Source organism: Oncorhynchus mykiss, chromosome 5 (assembly GCF_057628025.1).
Source record: "Oncorhynchus mykiss isolate SJ-2025 chromosome 5, ASM5762802v1, whole genome shotgun sequence".
Lineage (NCBI taxonomy): Eukaryota > Metazoa > Chordata > Actinopteri > Salmoniformes > Salmonidae > Oncorhynchus > Oncorhynchus mykiss.
Window position 1 is genome coordinate 81,809,592 of NC_143026.1, and position 27,892 is coordinate 81,837,483.

A 27,892-nucleotide genomic window follows, 5' to 3' on the forward strand; every position below is an offset into this window, starting at 1 on the left:
GACATAACTGAAGTACTATGTGTGTGTGTTCAATGAATCACACTGTTTGTGTGTGTGTGGGTGGGGGTGCATGTTCTATACATTATTCAGGACAACATTACTTTGTTTAGCCTACACCGTGACTATGACTGCATAATAAACTAAACTAAATATACTATGTATTTTCTAATCAAATGTGTTAACAGGGCAACACAAAAGAAGACAAAGGCCATCAATTCAATGCAAATATTACTGTATTAAAGGAAATTGTTGTATTAAGCTTGCTTTGAAAACCGTTTGAATGGCTTGGATAGGCCTATGGAGATGGTGGAAAACATCCTGATTAGAAGGGGAAGTTTGCGAGGCTTCTCCTGTTGAGAGGTGGAGGGAAGACCCTCTGGGAGTCCAAATGTGGCAGGATGTGCCACTATGTTGGGTGACAGAAGAGAGAGAGTTGACATGCACTTTCATTTAGAAATGATGGTATATTGTATTCTTAGTTTCAACTCATTATTACTTTCACAAATAAATGAGAACCAGAATCTTGAGATTTGGAAACTATAAATAATTTTACATAAGAGATTACCATCGATAATATATAATGTACTGTATATAGGGTTTAATATTTTTGCAATGGCAGCTTTGTACACCAATATCTCAAACAGTAAATGTCCTGCTGTATGGACTTACACACGATCTCTTCAGCAGTAGTCTGGTCTTTGGATTCAGAATGGCGGGAATTCTTCTTGTTTCCCATCATGAATGGCTAAAACAAAAACATGTCAAAACAACTGTCACAGCAGAACAATCTCACGGTAATAACGATCACATCTTACACACCAGCACAACAAGATTTATAAATGGTTTTGGAATTAATGGATGGTTTTACATTTTCTCTAAATAACATTGTTTACTCACATTGACACAATTGTTAACTTAAATAAGTGTGATGTACCTTTAAGTTGAATTTCAGTCTGGCAAGCCTTTGTAGGAAAGACAGCTTCCCTCTGGTAGCCTTCACATCTTCAGCCATGAGAAGAGCTTCTGGCCTGGTGGCTTCGAAAGATGTTCTTGAGGCTGCTCTTGATGCCTCGTTACAACTGTGGAGAAGCTCCTTGCTCAATGACTTCACAAGAATCCTATTGAAAGTGGAGTCCTGAGTCGACACGGCCAGTTGGAGTATTTTCTCTGAGCCAAACTCCTTCAACAGATGTTTGTAGACGGTGCTGTATACTTTGTGACTCTTCAGGTTCTTGGGATAAGCTTGGGTCTCAGAGCAGCCTGACCATGCACAGAAGGCAGCTATAACTTTTGGAATCAGGTCTTGTGACGTGCGTGTGACGTCAGTTGGGTACAGATCAGTTTGGGTTTGTATTTTTGACAGAAGTCTCACCACTAACATGCTGATGAGGCCGGTGAAGTCATCATCACCGACTAAGTTAACAGTGGATGGGGTTGAAAGCGAGGCAACATCCGGGCTGGTTGAATTCTGATCACAAACAATGCTCTGAGGTACACCGAAACAACTGATGGTATCCCTTTCCTCAGCATCTATGTTGGCCTCAAAGCCTTGTGCAGCATTGGAGGTCCCACTTGTTGTCATGCTGATGGCAGAGAAAGATGGCAGAGGGTAGGACTTACCACTCAGTAGACTGCCTATATCAGTTACAGTTCCGGTTGGAGATGACCCTCTGCTTTGTGCATCAGAAACCACAGAGTCCATGACCTGACTTACCATTACTTTGGTAAACAGGCTGACTGTGTCACTAAATGCTGATGTAGAAAAAGAACATGAAATCCTATCTTCAGATACGCTAGCCGGCACACTAACTCCCTGAGCCAAACTCATTGAAGCTGTAGAGGGCACAAGGCTAGGAAGCAAGAGGCGCTTCACAGACTCCTCTGCAAAAAGCTGAACCAGCTTGTAAGCTGTGGGCTTCCCCACCGTCTTGTCATTCCTCTTCAGCTCAGTAAGGACTGTATCGGATGCACTCTTTCCAGCCGCCACTGTCAGAACCAGAGGGGTCAAGTTGCTCTCAGAAATGATGCGGTTGACTTGGTGAGTAAGATCACGTGAGAGAGCACCAATCCTACCCTGAGATATGAGCTCCTCCAGTCTTGCTATTGCAGCTGTTAGATCAGGGTGGAATGCAACCTCCCCTTCTTCCTCTGGATGTACCTCCTTTATGATGGTATCCACTATTGCAGACATGCTTTCCCTGGCATCACACACCAATGTTTTTGGCTTAGTAGATTTGCCCATGTCGATGACTGAGCATCTCACAATGGGCTGAGTAATACTCTCTGGTAAATCAGAAGAGATGGGAGTGCCAGGGAGTGAAAATTCCCACTCTGACTTCTTTGATCTGGCAGATGAGGATGACAACGAGGAGGAAGAACACTGTGGCGCTTGATAGATCAGTTCCTCACCACATTCACTGCTTACCCTTTCAACATCCTTCAGCATCATTCCAACCACATTCTCTATTTGTGAAAGCGCAGTCACCGTTTGGTCAGATTTTGACAGCTCTTTCTGAATTGAAACCAGAATATGGCTGAGGGTCTTTTTGGCTTGAGCCGTTGTTGCTTTGACTTGATTTTGCCATGTAAAATAATTCCTCATCTTTGTCTTCACATTGTGGTAAATAGTCTTTGCAGTTGTCCAGATCTTCTTCTCAGATACTTCCAAACCAGACTGTGAGCCTTTGGGTGTGGCCTCAGTGTACTCTGAGGTTTTCTCATCACTCTGTTGAAGCATAGAGTCTGCCTGCCATAGAGTAGTAGAAGACTCTGTGGGTGGGAAAAGGCTCTTCATGTCATTTGTAATTGATCCAACGATTTCAAAAGCAGTTATATCTGTATGCCTTAAGGAAATTGTTGATTTTGCTGGCAACATCTGAGAATCTGTCTGGCTGGAACTGACTTTGCTGGGAAAGCTACTGACTGATTTGATCAGTATTTTTCGCACTTCGTTGGTAGCGTTCATCTGGAACTTCTCACTGGAGAGTTTCTCAATGACTGAGGCTGGAGTATCTCTTAATCCTTTCAACCATGAAGAACCAGACACAGGCATGTCTTCTAGATAAGACATGACACTGTCCAAAAAGCCACAGACTTCAAGGGAGTTGTAAGAGGAACCCTCTGCAACAGATGATGTGCATTCCAAATCTGCCACCTCTGACCTATACATGGTCACAATCTTGGACAATACCTCTTTGGTGCAGGGCACCATGTTGGAATCACAGAGAGACAGTAATGGTTGAGAGTTCTCACTTTGGCATTTACGGAGAGAACCAAGTCCTGTTGAGTTGACCACTTGCAGTATTGCCTCACTCTTACTGGTTTCAGGTTGCTCTGGTGTTTTCTCTCCTACAGAGTCAGTTGAATCACATCCATCAGATAAAGAAGATGAACTACGTTCTGATATAGGGGATTCACTCCTACATGGGGAAGGCAAGCTCAGGATTGAAACAGGCAGATCACTGGAGTCAGTATGCTCCAGAAGCACAGCACTGGAGTCAGCTTTTTCCATAAGTTCTTCCCCTTGGACTGGAGCTCCACCCATTCTGAGGAACAATGTCTCCAGCTTTGCTTGAAGTCTCTCGCAGAGTCTACGAGCTGCATGGAAGGGTTTCCGCTTTGTCGTACAGTGTCCCACTTGGGTATCTCTCTGGGTGCTTGTTGGCTGATCTAATTCAGCATACTGCACAATGTCCTTGACATCTTCAACAAAGTTATCAATTATTTTTGATGCCTCAGATTCTACTTTGGTCTGTATGAGCTCAGTGGCCGCAGAATCAAGGATCCTGTCAGATGGGCTAGATGCATTCATCAAGCTTGGAGTGGTACTAAACGAATGAGAAGGTTGAACCATACCAGAGATATCGCTCATTAACCTTCTCACAAGAATTTCACTCACAGCCTTTGAGGCTTTGGTCTTGAACTTCACATTAAACAGAGTGCCAAGATTTTGCATCATTGCTTTGCAAGATGTACATATTATGTTCAGCTCCTCTGGAACAGGAGAGTCTTCAACATCCAGGTGCTCCACTACAAGGTCACTGCCAGATGCCAACATTTTAACTTTCACAGCCACTTCTCGAAAAACCTTAGCCAATTCCGGATCTTCTTTTTCCAATTCACCCACCATCTCTGCGATAACAGTCATCACTTCTTCTGTTGCAGGTGGAATGCATGACTCTAATACAGAGGTAGAGCTCTGGTCCTCTGGGGTGGTGTGATCATCAAAACATTTCTGGACCATGTTGACCATTTGTTCAGCGGCCTGGGTACCAGAAGAAATAGGGGAGGACCGCCCTGAAATGGCTCTGCTGATGGTCGCAGAGAGGGCAGAGTTAAGCTGTTCGACCACCACCTTGATAAGACCAACAGTCAGCTCAGGTGGGCAAGAGGACAGGATATTATGATCAGACAGTTGCTCCTGGACACTTTTGATGATTCTGTCCTCTGTCATTCCCAGGAGGACTTTCACTGAGGTCTGGGAACTTTAAAACGAACAAGCAAAGCATGATAATTCCTGTCTTAACTTGGCAAATCGGTCAAGCGTTGTAATTTTAGTATTCTAAATATCTACATGTACTTTTGATCACTTTACATGCTCATTCATTTGAATATGCTCAAAGGCTGATACATTACATTTTGTACTACATCAGATAGAGTAAATTGCATTGGCTAACACTGGGATAGATGATCTCGGTGAAATCCATACATGAAAACCTTGAGGGGAACATACCTCTTAGAAGAGGGTGTTAAGGACCTGAGATGTTGAGCCCCTGTGCCGCCCTTATACATTTTCTTCGCCAGATATCTAACTTCCTGGATGAGCTCCAGTCTTTCCTGATCAAAGGCAGCAAAGGATCTTGCACTGCCACCCCTCTTGGGTGAGTCAGTGTCGTCGTCAGCAAAGTCCTTTACCCCAAGTACGCGGGCCAGGGCTGGCAGCAGGATCTGCAGGGTGGTCTGTGCGATGAAGGTTACAATTGTCTTGCACAATTTGGCAAGCTGTTCCTTCGTCATCTGTTTTGAACAAACAGAACAAAAACAGTCTTTTCAATGGAACTGTGATGTACTGTGAGTATTCTAGATCGAACAGAATGCATTTGATCAACATTGTTATTCTTGTCTGTGACTGAATTCAAATTTTGATGAAGTCTGACAGAGAACATGAATAACAGAATATGACTTGATGGCTAATCTCTGAATTCAACAGATCATTCACACATCAAAGGTCAAAGGCAGGTAGGGAAACTTACAGGGTTTTTTAGTCCTTTGTAGATCACTTGCCACTGCCTAGACAATTTAAAATAAGTGTTTTAGTTAGTGTTTAGTTCCCACTGCACAATATTTCATAAATGTTGAACATTACAGAAAAACTTTTAACATACTCATCAGTAAGATTGCGCAGGAATGAGATGAGGATTGGGTAGGAGTATTCCATCTCATCCTTGTTGCCTGGGCCGAATGCAGCCTTAACAGCTTTCTTCTCCAGGAGCTCAATTACAGATCCTCTATCCAGGTGTTTATTCCTGGAGACTAAAGATGTGATTGCCGAAGAGGAAGTAGAAACAAAATTAAAGAGAAATCAGAAGTTTTATCTCTTAATACTCTGATTTCATTGTTTTAGGGTTTTAGAATAGGCCTATTTGAATAAAGCTATCTATGTGACCTTTCTTACTGATTACAGTAGACTACAGTTTCATTGAAAATGGATAATACAACCTCACATCACAGACAGAATAGAGAAACAATGTAGTACTACAGAGGTAAATCTCTGACCTGCATCATTGTCAGTGCCCAGCTTCCTTGACTTCTTGCCACTCCTCTTACTTTTTGCCTAGGATAGAACAGAACAGATTCTAGATCTCAAATGATGGCAGACATGTAACACCAGGGCCCGTATACATAAAGTTCATCAGATAAGGTGTGTGCTCAACCTTGCCCAAATAATTGTATTCATTATGATCTCAAATGCAAAACTGATCCTAGATAAGCACTCCTACTCTGAGACAATTTATGAATAGCCAGGGGCCAGGTCAAAGCAGCTCTTAAAACACGTTTTGAAAACAGCTACTACGTATGTTGTTATCTGAGATATATAGATATCTATGGTATGACTGCTATCAGGTACAGAGTGTAACCCAGTAGGCCTATTATGTGCTCTGTCACTCCTGCCATCTTACCTTCGTTCCCTTCTTGGCCTCCTCTTTGGGCGTGGCCACCGGTTCTTCCTCAACAACTTCCTTTCCTTCCCTCTGAGGATCACCATCCTCCCTCTGTGCTACCTGAAGGACAGACATTCCAATAAGTAATAATATGTCAATGTCAGAGTAGATCTGTGCAGAGGACATCATAAATAGAGCTACAGCCATATCAGAGCTAAGCTGGTGACTTTATAAAGAATGGTACATTTGCTTTACAATATGTTATAGCTTTTTACAAGAAAGATCCGCTTATATTGCTTTACCCTTTTTTACTTTCCCCCCAATATTGTATGAAGTAATTTAGCTTACCTTTTCTTCATCCATTCAAGCTATTTTATATCTCAAAAAGCATGTCATTGTCTGTGTTGGTTACATTCAAGTTGAGTTCAGGTCGAGAGTGAGGACAATATTGCAAGCAGGGACTGTAATTTAGGGCTACATGCTACGTCATGGAACGTTAGACCTTTATGACATCACAAATAGTATTTTTTAGGAAGAGCGCGGGAAAGGTTACTTGCCCACTCAGTAGGACTAGCTAATATTGACAGAAATTTCCCCGTCAAACGTTTTCGATTGCCTACCCCTACGCCTTCCATCGAACATGGTCCTGCCTTTGCAATATTGTCTCTCTTGTGGGTTTACTTACGTATGACATGTAGGCTTACTGTGTCGGATCAAGTTGATTGATCTGTCCTAGTCAGCCTTAGGTTGAACCCAAAATCTTCTGGGAAATATTTGTTAATACTATTCATTTCAATATCGTTTTATTCTTTGATTTAGTCCCAATCCAATCCTATTGTTGGCTGCCAATCCCCACCAAATATGTCATTGTAGGACATACTGTAGCGGGAGAAAGTGAGATCTGCAACGCGGACGCGTTCGGTGGCTCCTTCAGTGCAGAGGCAAGCGCGTATGCCAGTGCCACTAAAGCCCGGGCTTGTGAGGCAGTAGTCTACAACGCTGACAGGCAACACCTTGTCATTTTATTAACTCACTAGAATTACATTGTCTTCTTCATTCATTTCGATTGCACTTCCTTTCGTGGTGAAATTAGTTTTGATTACTATTAACTTTTATCTACAGAGTTTAAGTGTTTATGTTGCCCACGTCATCATGTGATGCTGTGAGCAAACAATTTATGCCCAGCCTTCCTAGATAGGCCTGGGCTGCATAACACTATGAATATGGGAAAACATAACACTTAAAAAAAAAAAAGTTTTACAGTGCAAAAATAGCGTAGGCCTACTTGTGTACTATTCAAATCCACACTAAAGCCACACCTCTTCACACAGACGTACCCAGATTCTGTTGTTTTAGCTTTAACCTCTGTTAAATTCACTTCCCTGGTTAATCTGTCATCATGTTTTGTGTTCTCCATGGTTAATCTGTCTCTATGTTTAGTGCACTTTAATATAGCCTGTTTACTTATTTGAATGTTTGATTATATTTATTTTTATCCTGCAGATTTTGTTGTGGATTTAAATTGACTTTGGGTGTCTTGAAAATCACTTAAAATAGCACTGTTGGGGATCACGTGACCCTTGGGCGAGATGGCCGCATGAACTAAGAGCTCCGCACAAGTAGTTTCCAATTCCTAATCTTACCTGCACTCCAAGTTCAAACTCATTTAGCTTTAGTAAGAAAAAGTCATGGCGGCGACACTATGGGTGACATTTTTACCCGGACTCGAGTATTAGCGACGGAAAAAGCCTCCAAGAAGAAGCTAGCTTCAGAAAAAACTAGCGCCATTAGCCAGGAGCAAGAGAACCCGCTCCCCCACGAGGCACAACGAATGCCAACCTCGCACTCTATCGAAGACATCCTTTCTGAGTTGAGATCCCAACGTACAGAACTAAACACTAAATTAGATGCCATTAACTCTCAGCTCAGTGCGATAGGGGGCAAGGTGACAATCCTGGAAAACGCTTTGCCTGACATCAACAACAAGATGTCCAGGCGCCCCGCGTTTATGGTTGAGGCAGAGGGGCGAATCCTATCCATGGAAAACTTATTGACAGATGCCATGGAAACAATAGCATATGCTAAAAAGAAAATCGAGCATCTGGAAGAGAAAACAGAGGACCTGGAAAACAGGGGGCGAAGGAATAATTGTGTTCTATTCAATCTGGGCGAAAAAGAAGAGAGAAACATGCCACTGATCCGCTACCTGCAAGACAAACTTCCCGAGTGGCTCCACATGTCCACCGACAGGCCCATAGAACTCGAGAGAGCTCACCGAGCACTGAGGCCCCCACCAGCAGCCAGACAACCACCGCGCCCAATCACCATACGTTTCCTGAGATTCACCGACAAGGAACGAGTCCTACAGGCGGCGAAAAACAACACCATCACAGTGGGAAACGCCAAACTCGCTTTACACCAGGACCTGTCAGCTGGAATACGCCGAAAGCGCCGAGAATTTGACGAAGTGAAGAAATACTCCATTGACCGAGGCATCTTCAGGGGATTCAAATACCCAAACGAGCTCAGGATTCTTCACCAAGGAGCCTTGCGACACTTCAAAACTCCCGAAGAGGCAAAACGTTTTTTGAAAGACAATCCTGGCCAATGAGAAACAGACCAATGACTAAATGCGATTAATGCCATTACTAAAGGAGGTAAGACGACAGACGACGGCTATCGACATAGCCGATATCCAGAGACCCACCCCCTAAAGGTCATTATAGCAGTCCAATTTATATTTATTTTCCTTTAACTGAGAGTGATGGGTTTTATAGCCTAACCTAGGCCTACTAATGTTTCAGCCTACTTTTATTTCCCTGTTTTTTTGTTGTTGTTGCTATTATTACTTGGGGTTCCCTATGTCCCTCGGGGGAGGTATATGTAGGCTTGGCTATTGATTTTTATTTTTCTCCCCTCTTTTACTGTGGTCTGGACGAGGGCAACTATGTTATTTACTCAATGCGGGGTGGAGAGGATGAGGCATTTCTTTGGTGGGGAGACGTTGTGCGTTGCTAACTGTTCCCGGTTTTTGTTTTATTCGGAACACAGAATTGAGACTGAGCGGGGGGGGGGTAATAGATCCAACGGGATGTGTCGAGTTGTTTGGGAACTCGGCTGGGGTGTTCAGAGATTATTATTTTATGTACACCATTTATTTTCCTTTTATGTGAACGCAGCTGTAATTACTATCCATTTTTACCCAGCGATGACTTGCACTAAAGTTCGATTACTGCTCGATGACGATGACTAGTACCTTGAATCTATTGACATGGAACTGCCATGGTCTAGGGCATGCAATAAAACGAAAAAAGATACTATGTGCTCTAAAAAAGGAAAAAGCAGACATCGCTATTACAAGAGACACACTTCTGTGATGCTGAACATGCCAAACTCCGCAGAGCTTGGGTGGGACAGGTGTATTTCTCATCTTTCAAATCAAACAGTAGAGGCACAGCCATACTTATCCATAAAAATGTTCCATTCATAATTGACAAAAACATATCTGATCCGGAGGGGAGATTTATTTTGATAACTGGGTCACTATATGGTCAACCAATTACTATATTAAACATATACGCCCCTAACACAGATACTCCTGCCTTCATGTCAAAAATGATAACCCTGTTCAATGAGCATTGTGTCTCCTTTGGCGTGGTGGCCGGAGATTTTAATTGTACCCTTAACCCAACCCTAGACAAATCATCTCAAGTCCCCACCACAAATCCTAGATCTGCAAAGATGTTGAACTCTCTTACTAAAGAGATGGGACTGATAGATATCTGGAGAGAGACTAATAGCTCATCTATGGACTATACATACTACTCTAATGTCCATAACACCTACTCCCGTATAGATTACATTTTTATCCCAAAGAGTTTCATAAATTCAGCCACTTGTACAATCGGACCCATAGCACTTTCAGATCACGCCTTTGTCCACTTCCGCTTTGACCTCTGCAAAAACATCCCGAGGTCAAAGAGCTGGAAATTCAACACCTCCATGCTATCAAACAAAGCGTTCCATACATTAGTAACTACATGGATAGACAACTACACACAAGACAATAAAGATTCTCCTGTTTCTCTGGCCACAATGTGGGACGCTGCTAAAGCCACACTAAGAGGTCATCTAATTGCATATGCTTCCTCTAAGAAAAAAGCAATGGAAGCACACAGGCTAGATCTTGAGAGGGAGCTGGAATGCTGTGAAAAAATACATAAACAATCCCTAGACAGCACCTCCTGGAGTCATCTTAAAGCATCCAAAGCCAAACTGAATTTGGACTACACTCGGGAGATAAAAAAAAAAAGTTTTCTTTACTAAACAGAAATACCATGAGTATAGCAATAGGCCCAGTAGATTGCTTGCTTACCAATTAAGAAAGGAGCAGTCAGAGCGTACAATCATGGCTATCCGAACAGCAGAGGACGAGGTCACATATGACCCAAAAAAGATCCATTTAACTTTTCATGATTTTTACTGCAAACTATATACCTCTGAGAGAAAACACACGGAGGCAGAACTCCACTCTTTCCTAGAGGGAATCTCGCTACCTAAACTATCAGAGACCGACCAAGAATATCTCAACTCCCCCTTCACTCCTGAGGAGATCCTGGAGGCAATTACCTCCATACCACCTAATAAGTCCCCAGGCCCAGATGGATTCCCCAGAGAGTTCTACAAAGCTTTTTGGCCCCAGCTCAGCCCTATCTTCATGCCAATGCTGGAGGATTTTTGCAAAAACTGAGTTCTCCCAGACTCAATGCACACAGCTCGCATTACAGTGTTGCTAAAAAAAGACAAGGACCCCCTATCCTGCTCGTCCTTCCGGCCCATAAGCTTGTTGGATTTCGACTATAAAATAATTACCAAATTGCTCTCCAAAAGACTTAACACTCTTCTTCCCAAAATAATAAAAGCGGACCAAACTGGATTTATTAGAGACAGATACTCTTCTGATAACATTCGGCGTCTTTTTGATATTATTGATCAAGTAAACACACAGAAGACCCCTGTCCTACTGGCTTCACTGGATGCTGAGAAGGCGTTTGACAGGATGGAGTGGAGCTTTCTGTTTTCAGTCTTAGAAAAGTTCAATATGGGCCCAAATTTTATTAAATGGATCAAATCACTATACTCTCATCCAAATGCCATAGTGACTACTAATGGACTGAACTCTGACAGATTCCCTCTGGAACGGGGCACAAGACAAGGGTGCTCGCTGTCCCCGCTGCTCTACTTGTTGGGGGCGGAGCCTCTGGCAGAGCTGATAAGGAGCAATCCAAGTATTATGGGTGTTTCTGCAGGTGGCCTGCAGCACAAGATTTCGCTTTACGCGGATGATGTCTTGCTCTACATATCCAACCCTGAGAAATCCCTCCCTCTCATTTTAGACACAATTGCTCAGTATGGCAAGTTTTCAGGTTATAAGATCAATTTTAACAAATCCACTGCCTGCCCTCTCAATATTACACTCACCAGCTCTATGAAGACACTTTGTCCTTTCCAATGGAAAACACAGGGGTTTCAATACCTCGGGATCTTCATAACACCAGATCTGAATAGCCTTTTTAAGGAAAATTATCTTCCACTCCTGGACCGAATCAAGAACGATCTCCAAACCTGGATCTCCCTCCCAATTAGCTTAGTAGGAAGAATTAATGTAATCCGTATGAACGTCCTCCCTAGACTGAACTACTTATTTCAGATGCTCCCATGCTATCTCCCAGTAGGTTCCTTTTTCAAAACAACTAACCAAAGCATCACCAAATTTATATGGGGCAATAAAAAACCTAGGATCAAGTTTTCCACTCTATCGAAACCTGAATCTAAGGGTGGTCTTGCCCTTCCCTCCCTTCAATTGTACTACTGGTCTGCCCAAATCCGCAACATGCTAACATGGATCACAAACAGACAAGAGTCAACGTGGATTCAGATAGAAGCCCAATCCTGTGGTTCATTGCCCTTAAGCTGAATTATATTCATTAATAACTTTAGTGAAGTGGGCAACATAGCCAAAACCTTTGTGATTTACAGCACCCTACTAGCGTGGAGGGACTGTAAGAAATACCTGGGCATTTCCTCCCAAATATGTTCTCACTCGCCTATAGTGGGCAACCCAGACTTGCCAAAAGCCCTGAGGGAGGCCAACTTTAATCTTTGGCATACTCTATGAATCAGGACCTTTTCAGACCTATTTCATCAGAAAACCACTACACTGAAATCCTTTCAAGAGCTCTGCAGTGAATTCGATGTGCCAAGATCCCATTTTTTCAAATATCTTCCAAATTAGACATGTAATTTCCTCATTTACCTCCGAGAGGAGGTTTAGAACTCAGTTGAATGAAGTTGAAACCCTTCTTGTCACAGCACAATCCATTAAAGGCAAAATATCTTACATCTATAGACTCCTTTCTGAGAAAGGAAGCTCCTCCTTTACTCCTTTGAAAATAATCTGGGAAAAGGACCTTGGTCTGACTATCAGTGATGAGTTATGGGCGGAGGTTTGCGACAGGGTATACTGCTCCTCTACCAGTGTAAAAATGAAATAATCTAATTACAAATTTTTGTACAAATGTTATTATACTCCTTTGAGACTCCATAGAATGAAAACAGATATGTCTCCTAACTGTAAAAGATGTACCTCTGAAAGTGGAACCTAAATGCATGTATTTTGGAGCTGTAGGGAGATTGCCAGATTCTGGCAATCTACATACTGCTGCACAGAAAATACTAGAGGTACTGTTTGATATGACCCCGTGTATCTATCTTCTTAATGCCCAGCAGGACTTTGTTCTTGATCCTGACAGAGAAAATTTGCTTATGACTATTACATACTTTGCTAAGAAATGTATTCTTCTATTGTGGGCCTCAAATACCCCGCCTACATTTAAAATGTGGATTGACCAGATTGTTGACTTTCTACCTCTTGAAAAGCTCACTTATGACCTCCACAAGAGACAGCCCAAGTTTGATAGACTCTGGTCTTCACTATTCAACTATATTTCAAACTGGACAGAGTGAACGGGTTGACTAGGGAAATGCGCAGATACATGTTGTGTAAGGTACTGTAAAACCTAAAAACAAATTATTGGCCCGTCGTCTCAGCGAATGCTTGAAATAGCTGATAAGAACCTTGATAGTGCTGCTGCAAGTGTTAAATGTTTTGTTTGTGTGTTTTTATTTTAATTTCGTTTTTGAGTACGTGTGCACCAAGGAAAATAAATGCTTTTATTTGACTTTATCATTCATTTTAATTGTATTTTTATTTTTTCATGTGTATTATTATTTTTTGACTTTTTCTTTTTTTAAAGCCTGTGAATGTGGAATGTGTTTTGTTGGTTGATTGAAAAACAAGAACTTTAATAAAACTTTAAATTGAAAAAAAAAAAAAAATAGCACTGTTGTTCTAATCGTCAGATCGCAGGTATTCTGATCTTCACTGTCCATGGTGCTGAATCTGGCTGGGTAGATTAGTTTGAATGCTGAAAAGTTGTTTGCCTACATTTAAAGGCCCTGTGAAGTCAAAATAATTAGATTTCATATTATACAACAGCTGATGAAACTAACACTGTAAATGTGTTTTACAAAAATGTGATCGGGGTTGCTTCCTGATAGTTCTGGTTGAAAATACGGAGCATGTTCCTCTGCCCAGGCCTTGCTGACACTTGCCAGATCTTACACTGCCTGGATAGGTATTTTGTGTGTCAGCTAACCACATCATATGTTATAGCAATCTGTCAGTCGATGACACAATGGATGACTTGGCACACAACCATTGGTTGATGCATGCAACACCTGAGCAGGGACACATTCTTTTCACAGCACTTCAATGCAAAGTAATTTTAGTAGAAGGTTTGGAGAGCATTTTCACTAACCCTAACCCTTTTCCTAACCTTAACCTCAGTTTCCTAACCTGCTACGAAAAATTCACTTCGATATTGAAGTGCCATGAAAAAAGAGTTTCTCACATCTATACAGCACCTTCTAATCAGCAGGTTTGCATGGGCGAGAGTTTTGGCTTTCCATGGCGACATCACCATGTGTAAATTGGTTTATAGACCAACGACAAAGAGAGTGCCAATAACAGCTAGTTTTAATTTCCCCTCCACACTGACCACTCCCAGACAGTCCTAGCAAAATTATTGCTTGAGAAAGTTTTTTTTGCAAAAAATACATTTTTGACCATTTTCATCGTAATCTATTGCAGTAAGGTACTTAATTGTTACCCAGAAATGATTTGATATTGATATAAAAACGTCTGCTTTGGGCCTTAAAAAGATATGTGCACTACATACTCAGAAATCACATATATTGACATTTTAGAATGTATTTTATCAAGAAAGTAAGTTATACATGTCTTTTTTAATCTTACTCTTAGTTGCAAATAATTAATTTGGCTGTGGTTCATTTGATTTTCAGCACAACCCTGTTTGATAACGTATAGTATTATAGTGACTTCTTGTGGTAAAATGTCAAACTCACAACTAAACTCATTAAAATTGAGGTTTTCTTTACCCTGTCTTATCAAACAGTGCAACATTTGACTGATGAAATAGCATTCTTCTAAAATTATTACACTTCTAGATGCAAAATACAAGTCACTATTCCAATACTGTTTGATTCTGCCATTTTTGAAATACTATTTACAAATATGAGCGTAAATGTCTGAGATCGAGACACCAACATTTAACGTTTCAGTTAAAAACCCTTTGGATAATATCAACATTAATTACTTAACATCTTAACACATACACACCATGTAAATATCAATAAACAGAGGAACACATGCTACAAATAGTTAGTGACTACCTACCAGTCAATTAAATTAGATTATTCAGAAAAATAACATTGTTATAAGAGACAAATTGCCTTTAGACAACATAAATGACTGTATCTGGACACAGGTCAAAACTACTCTGCCGAGCTCAAGTTACCAGCTATGTATGGTTTCAACACTTACATTTATTGAGTTATTGAAAAGTATCCTACAAACATTGTTCGAATGTGAAAGTGATCAGGTTTTCTGAAACAGGTGTGTTTGTATTGAAGAACCCTGAGATTGTGGACAGTAGGACTTGTGTGAACAGGTGTGAACAGACTGAAGATAATGATGTTTTCCTTTCTCTGTCTTTCGAAACTCAGGAACAGTTTGAATGTTTTTTTTATTGTAATTTAAACAATGGTATGGATGATTAAGCTGGATCTTTCTCTCTGAATCAGGAGTGCACTTTCATTCTCCCAATTTTTCCAAAAGCCCAATCTGAGCAACCTTTGCTATAAACCCTGTCTTTCCCATTGTTGTTTCAAAAGTGGAAAATGATCAATTCGATAATCACACATAATGGGCATTTCACAGCCAAGACTTTTGATCCTTCCCATCAAGGCCATGTTGGCCAGTTTAACCTTCACCCGTTCCCTCTCTTCCGGAGTCCTCTTGGAGGTGCACTCCACAGTAGAGTCGGTCTCAAAAGAGATGGCTGGGACGTGAGTGAGCAGGTGGCCCCCAGCCTTCTCCTGGGCCATGGGCGTGGGAGTCTGCAGGACCAGCCCGTGCGTCGCTTGTTGATGTCGAAGGTAAAAGCTAAGAGGATACACACAAACATTGACCATATAATGTAATGTTGTTACATGTAACTAACTAGCTTGACTTGCCACCGTGTGAAACATGTATGCTACCATATGTTACTAAAAAGAGCTGACAATATTATAAAATGTAATCCAGGAGTTTATGTTTGAATTCTGGTTCTCTCACAACACAAGTCACTCAGAAAAGCATCTGTAGGCAGAAGCATGCTACATGTACATTTGGCATTTGAAAAAACTACAGCTGTGCTATGCTACCGAATGCAAAATGTATCTGTATCATAAAAGTGTAGTGCAATATTCCCTTTTCTTGCCACACACACACACACACACACACTCTCTCTCACTAGGGACAAATGTTTCGGCTCCTTGTCCAGAGAGGTTTGAGCTTTAGAAGAGGATCTGCAGCAAAAGTAGACCTTTACTGCCATCTACAGGTCAAAGGTCAGACTGGCATTCAGTAAAATGTAAACATGGGCGATCCACAGAAAATGGAAATGTGTGTGTTTCTGTTTGAGAAGTTAAACCAGTTAATTCCCTTATAACTGAGTGTCCTGCATCATGTATTATTTTATTGGTTGTAAATTAAATACGGTTTTTTTACAGTACATGTATTTTACACTGAATCATTGATATCTGGTCGAATGTTGGTTGTGGGACATAACTGAAGTACTATGTGTGTGTGTTCAATGAATCACACTGTTTGTGTGTGTGTGGTTGGGGGTGCATGTTCTATACATTATTCAGGACAACATTACTTTGTTTAGCCTACACCGTGACTATGACTGCATAATAAACTAAACTAAATATACTATGTATTTTCTAATCAAATGTGTTAACAGGGCAACACAAAAGAAGACAAAGGCCATCAATTCAATGCAAATATTACTGTATTAAAGGAAATTGTTGTATTAAGCTTGCTTTGAAAACCGTTTGAATGGCTTGGATAGGCCTATGGAGATGGTGGAAAACATCCTGATTAGAAGGGGACGTTTGCGAGGCTTCTCCTGTTGAGAGGTGGAGGGAAGACCCTCTGGGAGTCCAAATGTGGCAGGATGTGCCACTATGTTGGGCGACAGAAGAGAGAGAGTTGACATGCACTTTCATTTAGAAATGATGGTATATTGTATTCTTAGTTTCAACTCATTATTACTTTCACAAATAAATGAGAACCAGAATCTTGAGATTTGGAAACTATAAATAATTTTACATAAGAGATTACCATCGATAATATATAATGTACTGTATATAGGGTTTAATATTTTTGCAATAGCAGCTTTGTACACCAATATCTCAAACAGTAAATGTCCTGCTGTATGGACTTACACATGATCTCTTCAGCAGTAGTCTGGTCTTTGGATTCAGAATGGCGGGAATTCTTCTTGTTTCCCATCATGAATGGCTAAAACAAAAACATGTCAAAACAACTGTCACAGCAGAACAATCTCACGGTAATAACGATCACATCTTACACACCAGCACAACAAGATTTATAAATGGTTTTGGAATTAATGGATGGTTTTACATTTTCTCTAAATAACATTGTTTACTCACATTGACACAATTGTTAACTTAAATAAGTGTGATGTACCTTTAAGTTGAATTTCAGTCTGGCAAGCCTTTGTAGGAAAGACAGCTTCCCTCTGGTAGCCTTCACATCTTCAGCCATGAGAAGAGCTTCTGGCCTGGTGGCTTCGAAAGATGTTCTTGAGGCTCCTCTTGATGCCTCGTTACAACTGTGGAGAAGCTCCTTGCTCAATGACTTCACAAGAATCCTATTGAAAGTGGAGTCCTGAGTCGACACGGCCAGTTGGAGTATTTTCTCTGAGCCAAACTCCTTCAACAGATGTTTGTAGACGGTGCTGTATACTTTGTGACTCTTCAGGTTCTTGGGATAAGCTTGGGTCTCAGAGCAGCCTGACCATGCACAGAAGGCAGCTATAACTTTTGGAATCAGGTCTTGTGACGTGCGTGTGACGTCAGTTGGGTACAGATCAGTTTGGGTTTGTATTTTTGACAGAAGTCTCACCACTAACATGCTGATGAGGCCGGTGAAGTCATCATCACCGACTAAGTTAACAGTGGATGGGGTTGAAAGCGAGGCAACATCCGGGCTGGTTGAATTCTGATCACAAACAATGCTCTGAGGTACACCGAAACAACTGATGGTATCCCTTTCCTCAGCATCTATGTTGGCCTCAAAGCCTTGTGCAGCATTGGAGGTCCCACTTGTTGTCATGCTGATGGCAGAGAAAGATGGCAGAGGGTAGGACTTACCACTCAGTAGACTGCCTATATCAGTTACAGTTCCGGTTGGAGATGACCCTCTGCTTTGTGCATCAGAAACCACAGAGTCCATGACCTGACTTACCATTACTTTGGTAAACAGGCTGACTGTGTCACTAAATGCTGATGTAGAAAAAGAACATGAAATCCTATCTTCAGATACGCTAGCCGGCACACTAACTCCCTGAGCCAAACTCATTGAAGCTGTAGAGGGCACAAGGCTAGGAAGCAAGAGGCGCTTCACAGACTCCTCTGCAAAAAGCTGAACCAGCTTGTAAGCTGTGGGCTTCCCCACCGTCTTGTCATTCCTCTTCAGCTCAGTAAGACTGTATCGGATGCACTCTTTCCAGCCGCCACTGTCAGAACCAGAGGGGTCAAGTTGCTCTCAGAAATGATGCGGTTGACTTGGTGAGTAAGATCACGTGAGAGAGCACCAATCCTACCCTGAGATATGAGCTCCTCCAGTCTTGCTATTGCAGCTGTTAGATCAGGGTGGAATGCAACCTCCCCTTCTTCCTCTGGATGTACCTCCTTTATGATGGTATCCACTATTGCAGACATGCTTTCCCTGGCATCACACACCAATGTTTTTGCAGTTGTCCAGATCTTCTTCTCAGATACTTCCAAACCAGACTGTGAGCCTTTGGGTGTGGCCTCAGTGTACTCTGAGGTTTTCTCATCACTCTGTTGAAGCATAGAGTCTGCCTGCCATAGAGTAGTAGAAGACTCTGTGGGTGGGAAAAGGCTCTTCATGTCATTTGTAATTGATCCAACGATTTCAAAAGCAGTTATATCTGTATGCCTTAAGGAAATTGTTGATTTTGCTGGCAACATCTGAGAATCTGTCTGGCTGGAACTGACTTTGCTGGGAAAGCTACTGACTGATTTGATCAGTATTTTTCGCACTTCGTTGGTAGCGTTCATCTGGAACTTCTCACTGGAGAGTTTCTCAATGACTGAGGCTGGAGTATCTCTTAATCCTTTCAACCATGAAGAACTTCTTATCTTTATTATTATTCTTATTATTCTTATTTTCTTATCTTCTAGATAAGACATGACACTGTCCAAAAAGCCACAGACTTCAAGGGAGTTGTAAGAGGAACCCTCTGCAACAGATGATGTGCATTCCAAATCTGCCACCTCTGACCTATACATGGTCACAATCTTGGACAATACCTCTTTGGTGCGGGCACCATGTTGGAATCACAGAGAGACAGTAATGGTTGAGAGTTCTCACTTTGGCATTTACGGAGAGAACCAAGTCCTGTTGAGTTGACCACTTGCAGTATTGCCTCACTCTTACTGGTTTCAGGTTGCTCTGGTGTTTTCTCTCCTACAGAGTCAGTTGAATCACATCCATCAGATAAAGAAGATGAACTACGTTCTGATATAGGGGATTCACTCCTACATGGGGAAGGCAAGCTCAGGATTGAAACAGGCAGATCACTGGAGTCAGTATGCTCCAGAAGCACAGCACTGGAGTCAGCTTTTTCCATAAGTTCTTCCCCTTGGACTGGAGCTCCACCCATTCTGAGGAACAATGTCTCCAGCTTTGCTTGAAGTCTCTCGCAGAGTCTACGAGCTGCATGGAAGGGTTTCCGCTTTGTCGTACAGTGTCCCACTTGGGTATCTCTCTGGGTGCTTGTTGGCTGATCTAATTCAGCATACTGCACAATGTCCTTGACATCTTCAACAAAGTTATCAATTATTTTTGATGCCTCAGATTCTACTTTGGTCTGTATGAGCTCAGTGGCCGCAGAATCAAGGATCCTGTCAGATGGGCTAGATGCATTCATCAAGCTTGGAGTGGTACTAAACGAATGAGAAGGTTGAACCATACCAGAGATATCGCTCATTAACCTTCTCACAAGAATTTCACTCACAGCCTTTGAGGCTTTGGTCTTGAACTTCACATTAAACAGAGTGCCAAGATTTTGCATCATTGCTTTGCAAGATGTACATATTATGTTCAGCTCCTCTGGAACAGGAGAGTCTTCAACATCCAGGTGCTCCACTACAAGGTCACTGCCAGATGCCAACATTTTAACTTTCACAGCCACTTCTCGAAAAACCTTAGCCAATTCCGGATCTTCTTTTTCCAATTCACCCACCATCTCTGCGATAACAGTCATCACTTCTTCTGTTGCAGGTGGAATGCATGACTCTAATACAGAGGTAGAGCTCTGGTCCTCTGGGGTGGTGTGATCATCAAAACATTTCTGGACCATGTTGACCATTTGTTCAGCGGCCTGGGTACCAGAAGAAATAGGGGAGGACCGCCCTGAAATGGCTCTGCTGATGGTCGCAGAGAGGGCAGAGTTAAGCTGTTCGACCACCACCTTGATAAGACCAACAGTCAGCTCAGGTGGGCAGGAGGACAGGATATTATGATCAGACAGTTGCTCCTGGACACTTTTGATGATTCTGTCCTCTGTCATTCCCAGGAGGACTTTCACTGAGGTCTGGGAACTTTAAAACGAACAAGCAAAGCATGATAATTCCTGTCTTAACTTGGCAAATCGGTCAAGCGTTGTAATTTTAGTATTCTAAATATCTACATGTACTTTTGATCACTTTACATGCTCATTCATTTGAATATGCTCAAAGGCTGATACATTACATTTTGTACTACATCAGATAGAGTAAATTGCATTGGCTAACACTGGGATAGATGATCTCGGTGAAATCCATACATGAAAACCTTGAGGGGAACATACCTCTTAGAAGAGGGTGTTAAGGACCTGAGATGTTGAGCCCCTGTGCCGCCCTTATACATTTTCTTCGCCAGATATCTAACTTCCTGGATGAGCTCCAGTCTTTCCTGATCAAAGGCAGCAAAGGATCTTGCACTGCCACCCCTCTTGGGTGAGTCAGTGTCGTCGTCAGCAAAGTCCTTTACCCCAAGTACGCGGGCCAGGGCTGGCAGCAGGATCTGCAGGGTGGTCTGTGCGATGAAGGTTACAATTGTCTTGCACAATTTGGCAAGCTGTTCCTTCGTCATCTGTTTTGAACAAACAGAACAAAAACAGTCTTTTCAATGGAACTGTGATGTAAAGTATTCTAGATCGAACAGAATGCATTTGATCAACATTGTTATTCTTGTCTGTGACTGAATTCAAATTTTGATGAAGTCTGACAGAGAACATGAATAACAGAATATGACTTGATGGCTAATCTCTGAATTCAACAGATCATTCACACATCAAAGGTCAAAGGCAGGTAGGGAAACTTACAGGGTTTTTTAGTCCTTTGTAGATCACTTGCCACTGCCTAGACAATTTAAAATAAGTGTTTTAGTTAGTGTTTAGTTCCCACTGCACAATATTTCATAAATGTTGAACATTACAGAAAAACTTTTAACATACTCATCAGTAAGATTGCGCAGGAATGAGATGAGGATTGGGTAGGAGTATTCCATCTCATCCTTGTTGCCTGGGCCGAATGCAGCCTTAACAGCTTTCTTCTCCAGGAGCTCAATTACAGATCCTCTATCCAGGTGTTTATTCCTGGAGACTAAAGATGTGATTGCCGAAGAGGAAGTAGAAACAAAATTAAAGAGAAATCAGAAGTTTTATCTCTTAATACTCTGATTTCATTGTTTTAGGGTTTTAGAATAGGCCTATTTGAATAAAGCTATCTATGTGACCTTTCTTACTGATTACAGTAGACTACAGTTTCATTGAAAATGGATAATACAACCTCACATCACAGACAGAATAGAGAAACAATGTAGTACTACAGAGGTAAATCTCTGACCTGCATCATTGTCAGTGCCCAGCTTCCTTGACTTCTTGCCACTCCTCTTACTTTTTGCCTAGGATAGAACAGAACAGATTCTAGATCTCAAATGATGGCAGACATGTAACACCAGGGCCCGTATACATAAAGTTCATCAGATAAGGTGTGTGCTCAACCTTGCCCAAATAATTGTATTCATTATGATCTCAAATGCAAAACTGATCCTAGATAAGCACTCCTACTCTGAGACAATTTATGAATAGCCAGGGGCCAGGTCAAAGCAGCTCTTAAAACACGTTTTGAAAACAGCTACTACGTATGTTGTTATCTGAGATATATAGATATCTATGGTATGACTGCTATCAGGTACAGAGTGTAACCCAGTAGGCCTATTATGTGCTCTGTCACTCCTGCCATCTTACCTTCGTTCCCTTCTTGGCCTCCTCTTTGGGCGTGGCCACCGGTTCTTCCTCAACAACTTCCTTTCCTTCCCTCTGAGGATCACCATCCTCCCTCTGTGCTACCTGAAGGACAGACATTCCAATAAGTAATAATATGTCAATGTCAGAGTAGATCTGTGCAGAGGACATCATAAATAGAGCTACAGCCATATCAGAGCTAAGCTGGTGACTTTATAAAGAATGGTACATTTGCTTTACAATATGTTATAGCTTTTTACAAGAAAGATCCGCTTATATTGCTTTACCCTTTTTTACTTTCCCCCCAATATTGTATGAAGTAATTTAGCTTACCTTTTCTTCATCCATTCAAGCTATTTTATATCTCAAAAAGCATGTCATTGTCTGTGTTGGTTACATTCAAGTTGAGTTCAGGTCGAGAGTGAGGACAATATTGCAAGCAGGGACTGTAATTTAGGGCTACATGCTACGTCATGGAACGTTAGACCTTTATGACATCACAAATAGTATTTTTTAGGAAGAGCGCGGGAAAGGTTACTTGCCCACTCAGTAGGACTAGCTAATATTGACAGAAATTTCCCCGTCAAACGTTTTCGATTGCCTACCCCTACGCCTTCCATCGAACATGGTCCTGCCTTTGCAATATTGTCTCTCTTGTGGGTTTACTTACGTATGACATGTAGGCTTACTGTGTCGGATCAAGTTGATTGATCTGTCCTAGTCAGCCTTAGGTTGAACCCAAAATCTTCTGGGAAATATTTGTTAATACTATTCATTTCAATATCGTTTTATTCTTTGATTTAGTCCCAATCCAATCCTATTGTTGGCTGCCAATCCCCACCAAATATGTCATTGTAGGACATACTGTAGCGGGAGAAAGTGAGATCTGCAACGCGGACGCGTTCGGTGGCTCCTTCAGTGCAGAGGCAAGCGCGTATGCCAGTGCCACTAAAGCCCGGGCTTGTGAGGCAGTAGTCTACAACGCTGACAGGCAACACCTTGTCATTTTATTAACTCACTAGAATTACATTGTCTTCTTCATTCATTTCGATTGCACTTCCTTTCGTGGTGAAATTAGTTTTGATTACTATTAACTTTTATCTACAGAGTTTAAGTGTTTATGTTGCCCACGTCATCATGTGATGCTGTGAGCAAACAATTTATGCCCAGCCTTCCTAGATAGGCCTGGGCTGCATAACACTATGAATATGGGAAAACATAACACTTAAAAAAAAAAAAGTTTTACAGTGCAAAAATAGCGTAGGCCTACTTGTGTACTATTCAAATCCACACTAAAGCCACACCTCTTCACACAGACGTACCCAGATTCTGTTGTTTTAGCTTTAACCTCTGTTAAATTCACTTCCCTGGTTAATCTGTCATCATGTTTTGTGTTCTCCATGGTTAATCTGTCTCTATGTTTAGTGCACTTTAATATAGCCTGTTTACTTATTTGAATGTTTGATTATATTTATTTTTATCCTGCAGATTTTGTTGTGGATTTAAATTGACTTTGGGTGTCTTGAAAATCACTTAAAATAGCACTGTTGGGGATCACGTGACCCTTGGGCGAGATGGCCGCATGAACTAAGAGCTCCGCACAAGTAGTTTCCAATTCCTAATCTTACCTGCACTCCAAGTTCAAACTCATTTAGCTTTAGTAAGAAAAAGTCATGGCGGCGACACTATGGGTGACATTTTTACCCGGACTCGAGTATTAGCGACGGAAAAAGCCTCCAAGAAGAAGCTAGCTTCAGAAAAAACTAGCGCCATTAGCCAGGAGCAAGAGAACCCGCTCCCCCACGAGGCACAACGAATGCCAACCTCGCACTCTATCGAAGACATCCTTTCTGAGTTGAGATCCCAACGTACAGAACTAAACACTAAATTAGATGCCATTAACTCTCAGCTCAGTGCGATAGGGGGCAAGGTGACAATCCTGGAAAACGCTTTGCCTGACATCAACAACAAGATGTCCAGGCGCCCCGCGTTTATGGTTGAGGCAGAGGGGCGAATCCTATCCATGGAAAACTTATTGACAGATGCCATGGAAACAATAGCATATGCTAAAAAGAAAATCGAGCATCTGGAAGAGAAAACAGAGGACCTGGAAAACAGGGGGCGAAGGAATAATTGTGTTCTATTCAATCTGGGCGAAAAAGAAGAGAGAAACATGCCACTGATCCGCTACCTGCAAGACAAACTTCCCGAGTGGCTCCACATGTCCACCGACAGGCCCATAGAACTCGAGAGAGCTCACCGAGCACTGAGGCCCCCACCAGCAGCCAGACAACCACCGCGCCCAATCACCATACGTTTCCTGAGATTCACCGACAAGGAACGAGTCCTACAGGCGGCGAAAAACAACACCATCACAGTGGGAAACGCCAAACTCGCTTTACACCAGGACCTGTCAGCTGGAATACGCCGAAAGCGCCGAGAATTTGACGAAGTGAAGAAATACTCCATTGACCGAGGCATCTTCAGGGGATTCAAATACCCAAACGAGCTCAGGATTCTTCACCAAGGAGCCTTGCGACACTTCAAAACTCCCGAAGAGGCAAAACGTTTTTTGAAAGACAATCCTGGCCAATGAGAAACAGACCAATGACTAAATGCGATTAATGCCATTACTAAAGGAGGTAAGACGACAGACGACGGCTATCGACATAGCCGATATCCAGAGACCCACCCCCTAAAGGTCATTATAGCAGTCCAATTTATATTTATTTTCCTTTAACTGAGAGTGATGGGTTTTATAGCCTAACCTAGGCCTACTAATGTTTCAGCCTACTTTTATTTCCCTGTTTTTTTGTTGTTGTTGCTATTATTACTTGGGGTTCCCTATGTCCCTCGGGGGAGGTATATGTAGGCTTGGCTATTGATTTTTATTTTTCTCCCCTCTTTTACTGTGGTCTGGACGAGGGCAACTATGTTATTTACTCAATGCGGGGTGGAGAGGATGAGGCATTTCTTTGGTGGGGAGACGTTGTGCGTTGCTAACTGTTCCCGGTTTTTGTTTTATTCGGAACACAGAATTGAGACTGAGCGGGGGGGGGGTAATAGATCCAACGGGATGTGTCGAGTTGTTTGGGAACTCGGCTGGGGTGTTCAGAGATTATTATTTTATGTACACCATTTATTTTCCTTTTATGTGAACGCAGCTGTAATTACTATCCATTTTTACCCAGCGATGACTTGCACTAAAGTTCGATTACTGCTCGATGACGATGACTAGTACCTTGAATCTATTGACATGGAACTGCCATGGTCTAGGGCATGCAATAAAACGAAAAAAGATACTATGTGCTCTAAAAAAGGAAAAAGCAGACATCGCTATTACAAGAGACACACTTCTGTGATGCTGAACATGCCAAACTCCGCAGAGCTTGGGTGGGACAGGTGTATTTCTCATCTTTCAAATCAAACAGTAGAGGCACAGCCATACTTATCCATAAAAATGTTCCATTCATAATTGACAAAAACATATCTGATCCGGAGGGGAGATTTATTTTGATAACTGGGTCACTATATGGTCAACCAATTACTATATTAAACATATACGCCCCTAACACAGATACTCCTGCCTTCATGTCAAAAATGATAACCCTGTTCAATGAGCATTGTGTCTCCTTTGGCGTGGTGGCCGGAGATTTTAATTGTACCCTTAACCCAACCCTAGACAAATCATCTCAAGTCCCCACCACAAATCCTAGATCTGCAAAGATGTTGAACTCTCTTACTAAAGAGATGGGACTGATAGATATCTGGAGAGAGACTAATAGCTCATCTATGGACTATACATACTACTCTAATGTCCATAACACCTACTCCCGTATAGATTACATTTTTATCCCAAAGAGTTTCATAAATTCAGCCACTTGTACAATCGGACCCATAGCACTTTCAGATCACGCCTTTGTCCACTTCCGCTTTGACCTCTGCAAAAACATCCCGAGGTCAAAGAGCTGGAAATTCAACACCTCCATGCTATCAAACAAAGCGTTCCATACATTAGTAACTACATGGATAGACAACTACACACAAGACAATAAAGATTCTCCTGTTTCTCTGGCCACAATGTGGGACGCTGCTAAAGCCACACTAAGAGGTCATCTAATTGCATATGCTTCCTCTAAGAAAAAAGCAATGGAAGCACACAGGCTAGATCTTGAGAGGGAGCTGGAATGCTGTGAAAAAATACATAAACAATCCCTAGACAGCACCTCCTGGAGTCATCTTAAAGCATCCAAAGCCAAACTGAATTTGGACTACACTCGGGAGATAAAAAAAAAAAGTTTTCTTTACTAAACAGAAATACCATGAGTATAGCAATAGGCCCAGTAGATTGCTTGCTTACCAATTAAGAAAGGAGCAGTCAGAGCGTACAATCATGGCTATCCGAACAGCAGAGGACGAGGTCACATATGACCCAAAAAAGATCCATTTAACTTTTCATGATTTTTACTGCAAACTATATACCTCTGAGAGAAAACACACGGAGGCAGAACTCCACTCTTTCCTAGAGGGAATCTCGCTACCTAAACTATCAGAGACCGACCAAGAATATCTCAACTCCCCCTTCACTCCTGAGGAGATCCTGGAGGCAATTACCTCCATACCACCTAATAAGTCCCCAGGCCCAGATGGATTCCCCAGAGAGTTCTACAAAGCTTTTTGGCCCCAGCTCAGCCCTATCTTCATGCCAATGCTGGAGGATTTTTGCAAAAACTGAGTTCTCCCAGACTCAATGCACACAGCTCGCATTACAGTGTTGCTAAAAAAAGACAAGGACCCCCTATCCTGCTCGTCCTTCCGGCCCATAAGCTTGTTGGATTTCGACTATAAAATAATTACCAAATTGCTCTCCAAAAGACTTAACACTCTTCTTCCCAAAATAATAAAAGCGGACCAAACTGGATTTATTAGAGACAGATACTCTTCTGATAACATTCGGCGTCTTTTTGATATTATTGATCAAGTAAACACACAGAAGACCCCTGTCCTACTGGCTTCACTGGATGCTGAGAAGGCGTTTGACAGGATGGAGTGGAGATTTCTGTTTTCAGTCTTAGAAAAGTTCAATATGGGCCCAAATTTTATTAAATGGATCAAATCACTATACTCTCATCCAAATGCCATAGTGACTACTAATGGACTGAACTCTGACAGATTCCCTCTGGAACGGGGCACAAGACAAGGGTGCTCGCTGTCCCCGCTGCTCTACTTGTTGGGGGCGGAGCCTCTGGCAGAGCTGATAAGGAGCAATCCAAGTATTATGGGTGTTTCTGCAGGTGGCCTGCAGCACAAGATTTCGCTTTACGCGGATGATGTCTTGCTCTACATATCCAACCCTGAGAAATCCCTCCCTCTCATTTTAGACACAATTGCTCAGTATGGCAAGTTTTCAGGTTATAAGATCAATTTTAACAAATCCACTGCCTGCCCTCTCAATATTACACTCACCAGCTCTATGAAGACACTTTGTCCTTTCCAATGGAAAACACAGGGGTTTCAATACCTCGGGATCTTCATAACACCAGATCTGAATAGCCTTTTTAAGGAAAATTATCTTCCACTCCTGGACCGAATCAAGAACGATCTCCAAACCTGGATCTCCCTCCCAATTAGCTTAGTAGGAAGAATTAATGTAATCCGTATGAACGTCCTCCCTAGACTGAACTACTTATTTCAGATGCT

The 27,892-nt window shown here is 42.0% G+C and overlaps 1 protein-coding gene and 2 long non-coding RNA genes across 3 annotated transcripts; all 3 read right to left on the bottom strand.

Annotated features, from left to right (window-relative positions):
- Positions 1–215: 215 nt before the first annotated feature.
- On the bottom strand, positions 216–7,204 carry LOC118964650 (uncharacterized). Its single transcript, XM_090236120.1, has 8 exons — positions 6,180–7,204; positions 5,776–5,833; positions 5,385–5,532; positions 5,253–5,289; positions 4,733–5,016; positions 935–4,484; positions 670–745; positions 216–406 (listed from the first exon to the last, which is right to left on the bottom strand). The coding sequence occupies exons 1-8, from the start codon at positions 6,366–6,368 to the stop codon at positions 255–257; spliced, it is 4,494 nt and encodes a 1,497-aa protein (XP_090092246.1). The 5' UTR covers positions 6,369–7,204; the 3' UTR covers positions 216–254.
- A 9,417-nt stretch (positions 7,205–16,621) lies between these two features.
- LOC149983597 (uncharacterized) lies at positions 16,622–18,622 on the bottom strand. Its single transcript, XR_016496333.1, has 2 exons — positions 17,341–18,622; positions 16,622–17,151 (listed from the first exon to the last, which is right to left on the bottom strand). It is a non-coding gene; the product is annotated as an uncharacterized LOC149983597 (long non-coding RNA).
- A 2,000-nt stretch (positions 18,623–20,622) lies between these two features.
- Positions 20,623–21,548, bottom strand: LOC118964667 (uncharacterized). Its single transcript, XR_016496334.1, has 3 exons — positions 21,401–21,548; positions 21,269–21,305; positions 20,623–21,036 (listed from the first exon to the last, which is right to left on the bottom strand). It is a non-coding gene; the product is annotated as an uncharacterized LOC118964667 (long non-coding RNA).
- Positions 21,549–27,892: the final 6,344 nt, after the last annotated feature.

Coding starts and splice junctions, on each gene's coding strand:
- LOC118964650 (XM_090236120.1), bottom strand. CDS start 6,368: ATGGCTGTAGCTCTATTTATGATGTCCTCTGCACAGATCTACTCTGAC. Junction 4,485..4,732: donor TTAACACCCTCTTCTAAGAG/GTATGTTCCCCT, acceptor TTCGTTTTAAAG/TTCCCAGACCTCAGTGAAAG. Junction 746..934: donor GACTGAAATTCAACTTAAAG/GTACATCACACT, acceptor TTTTTGTTTTAG/CCATTCATGATGGGAAACAA.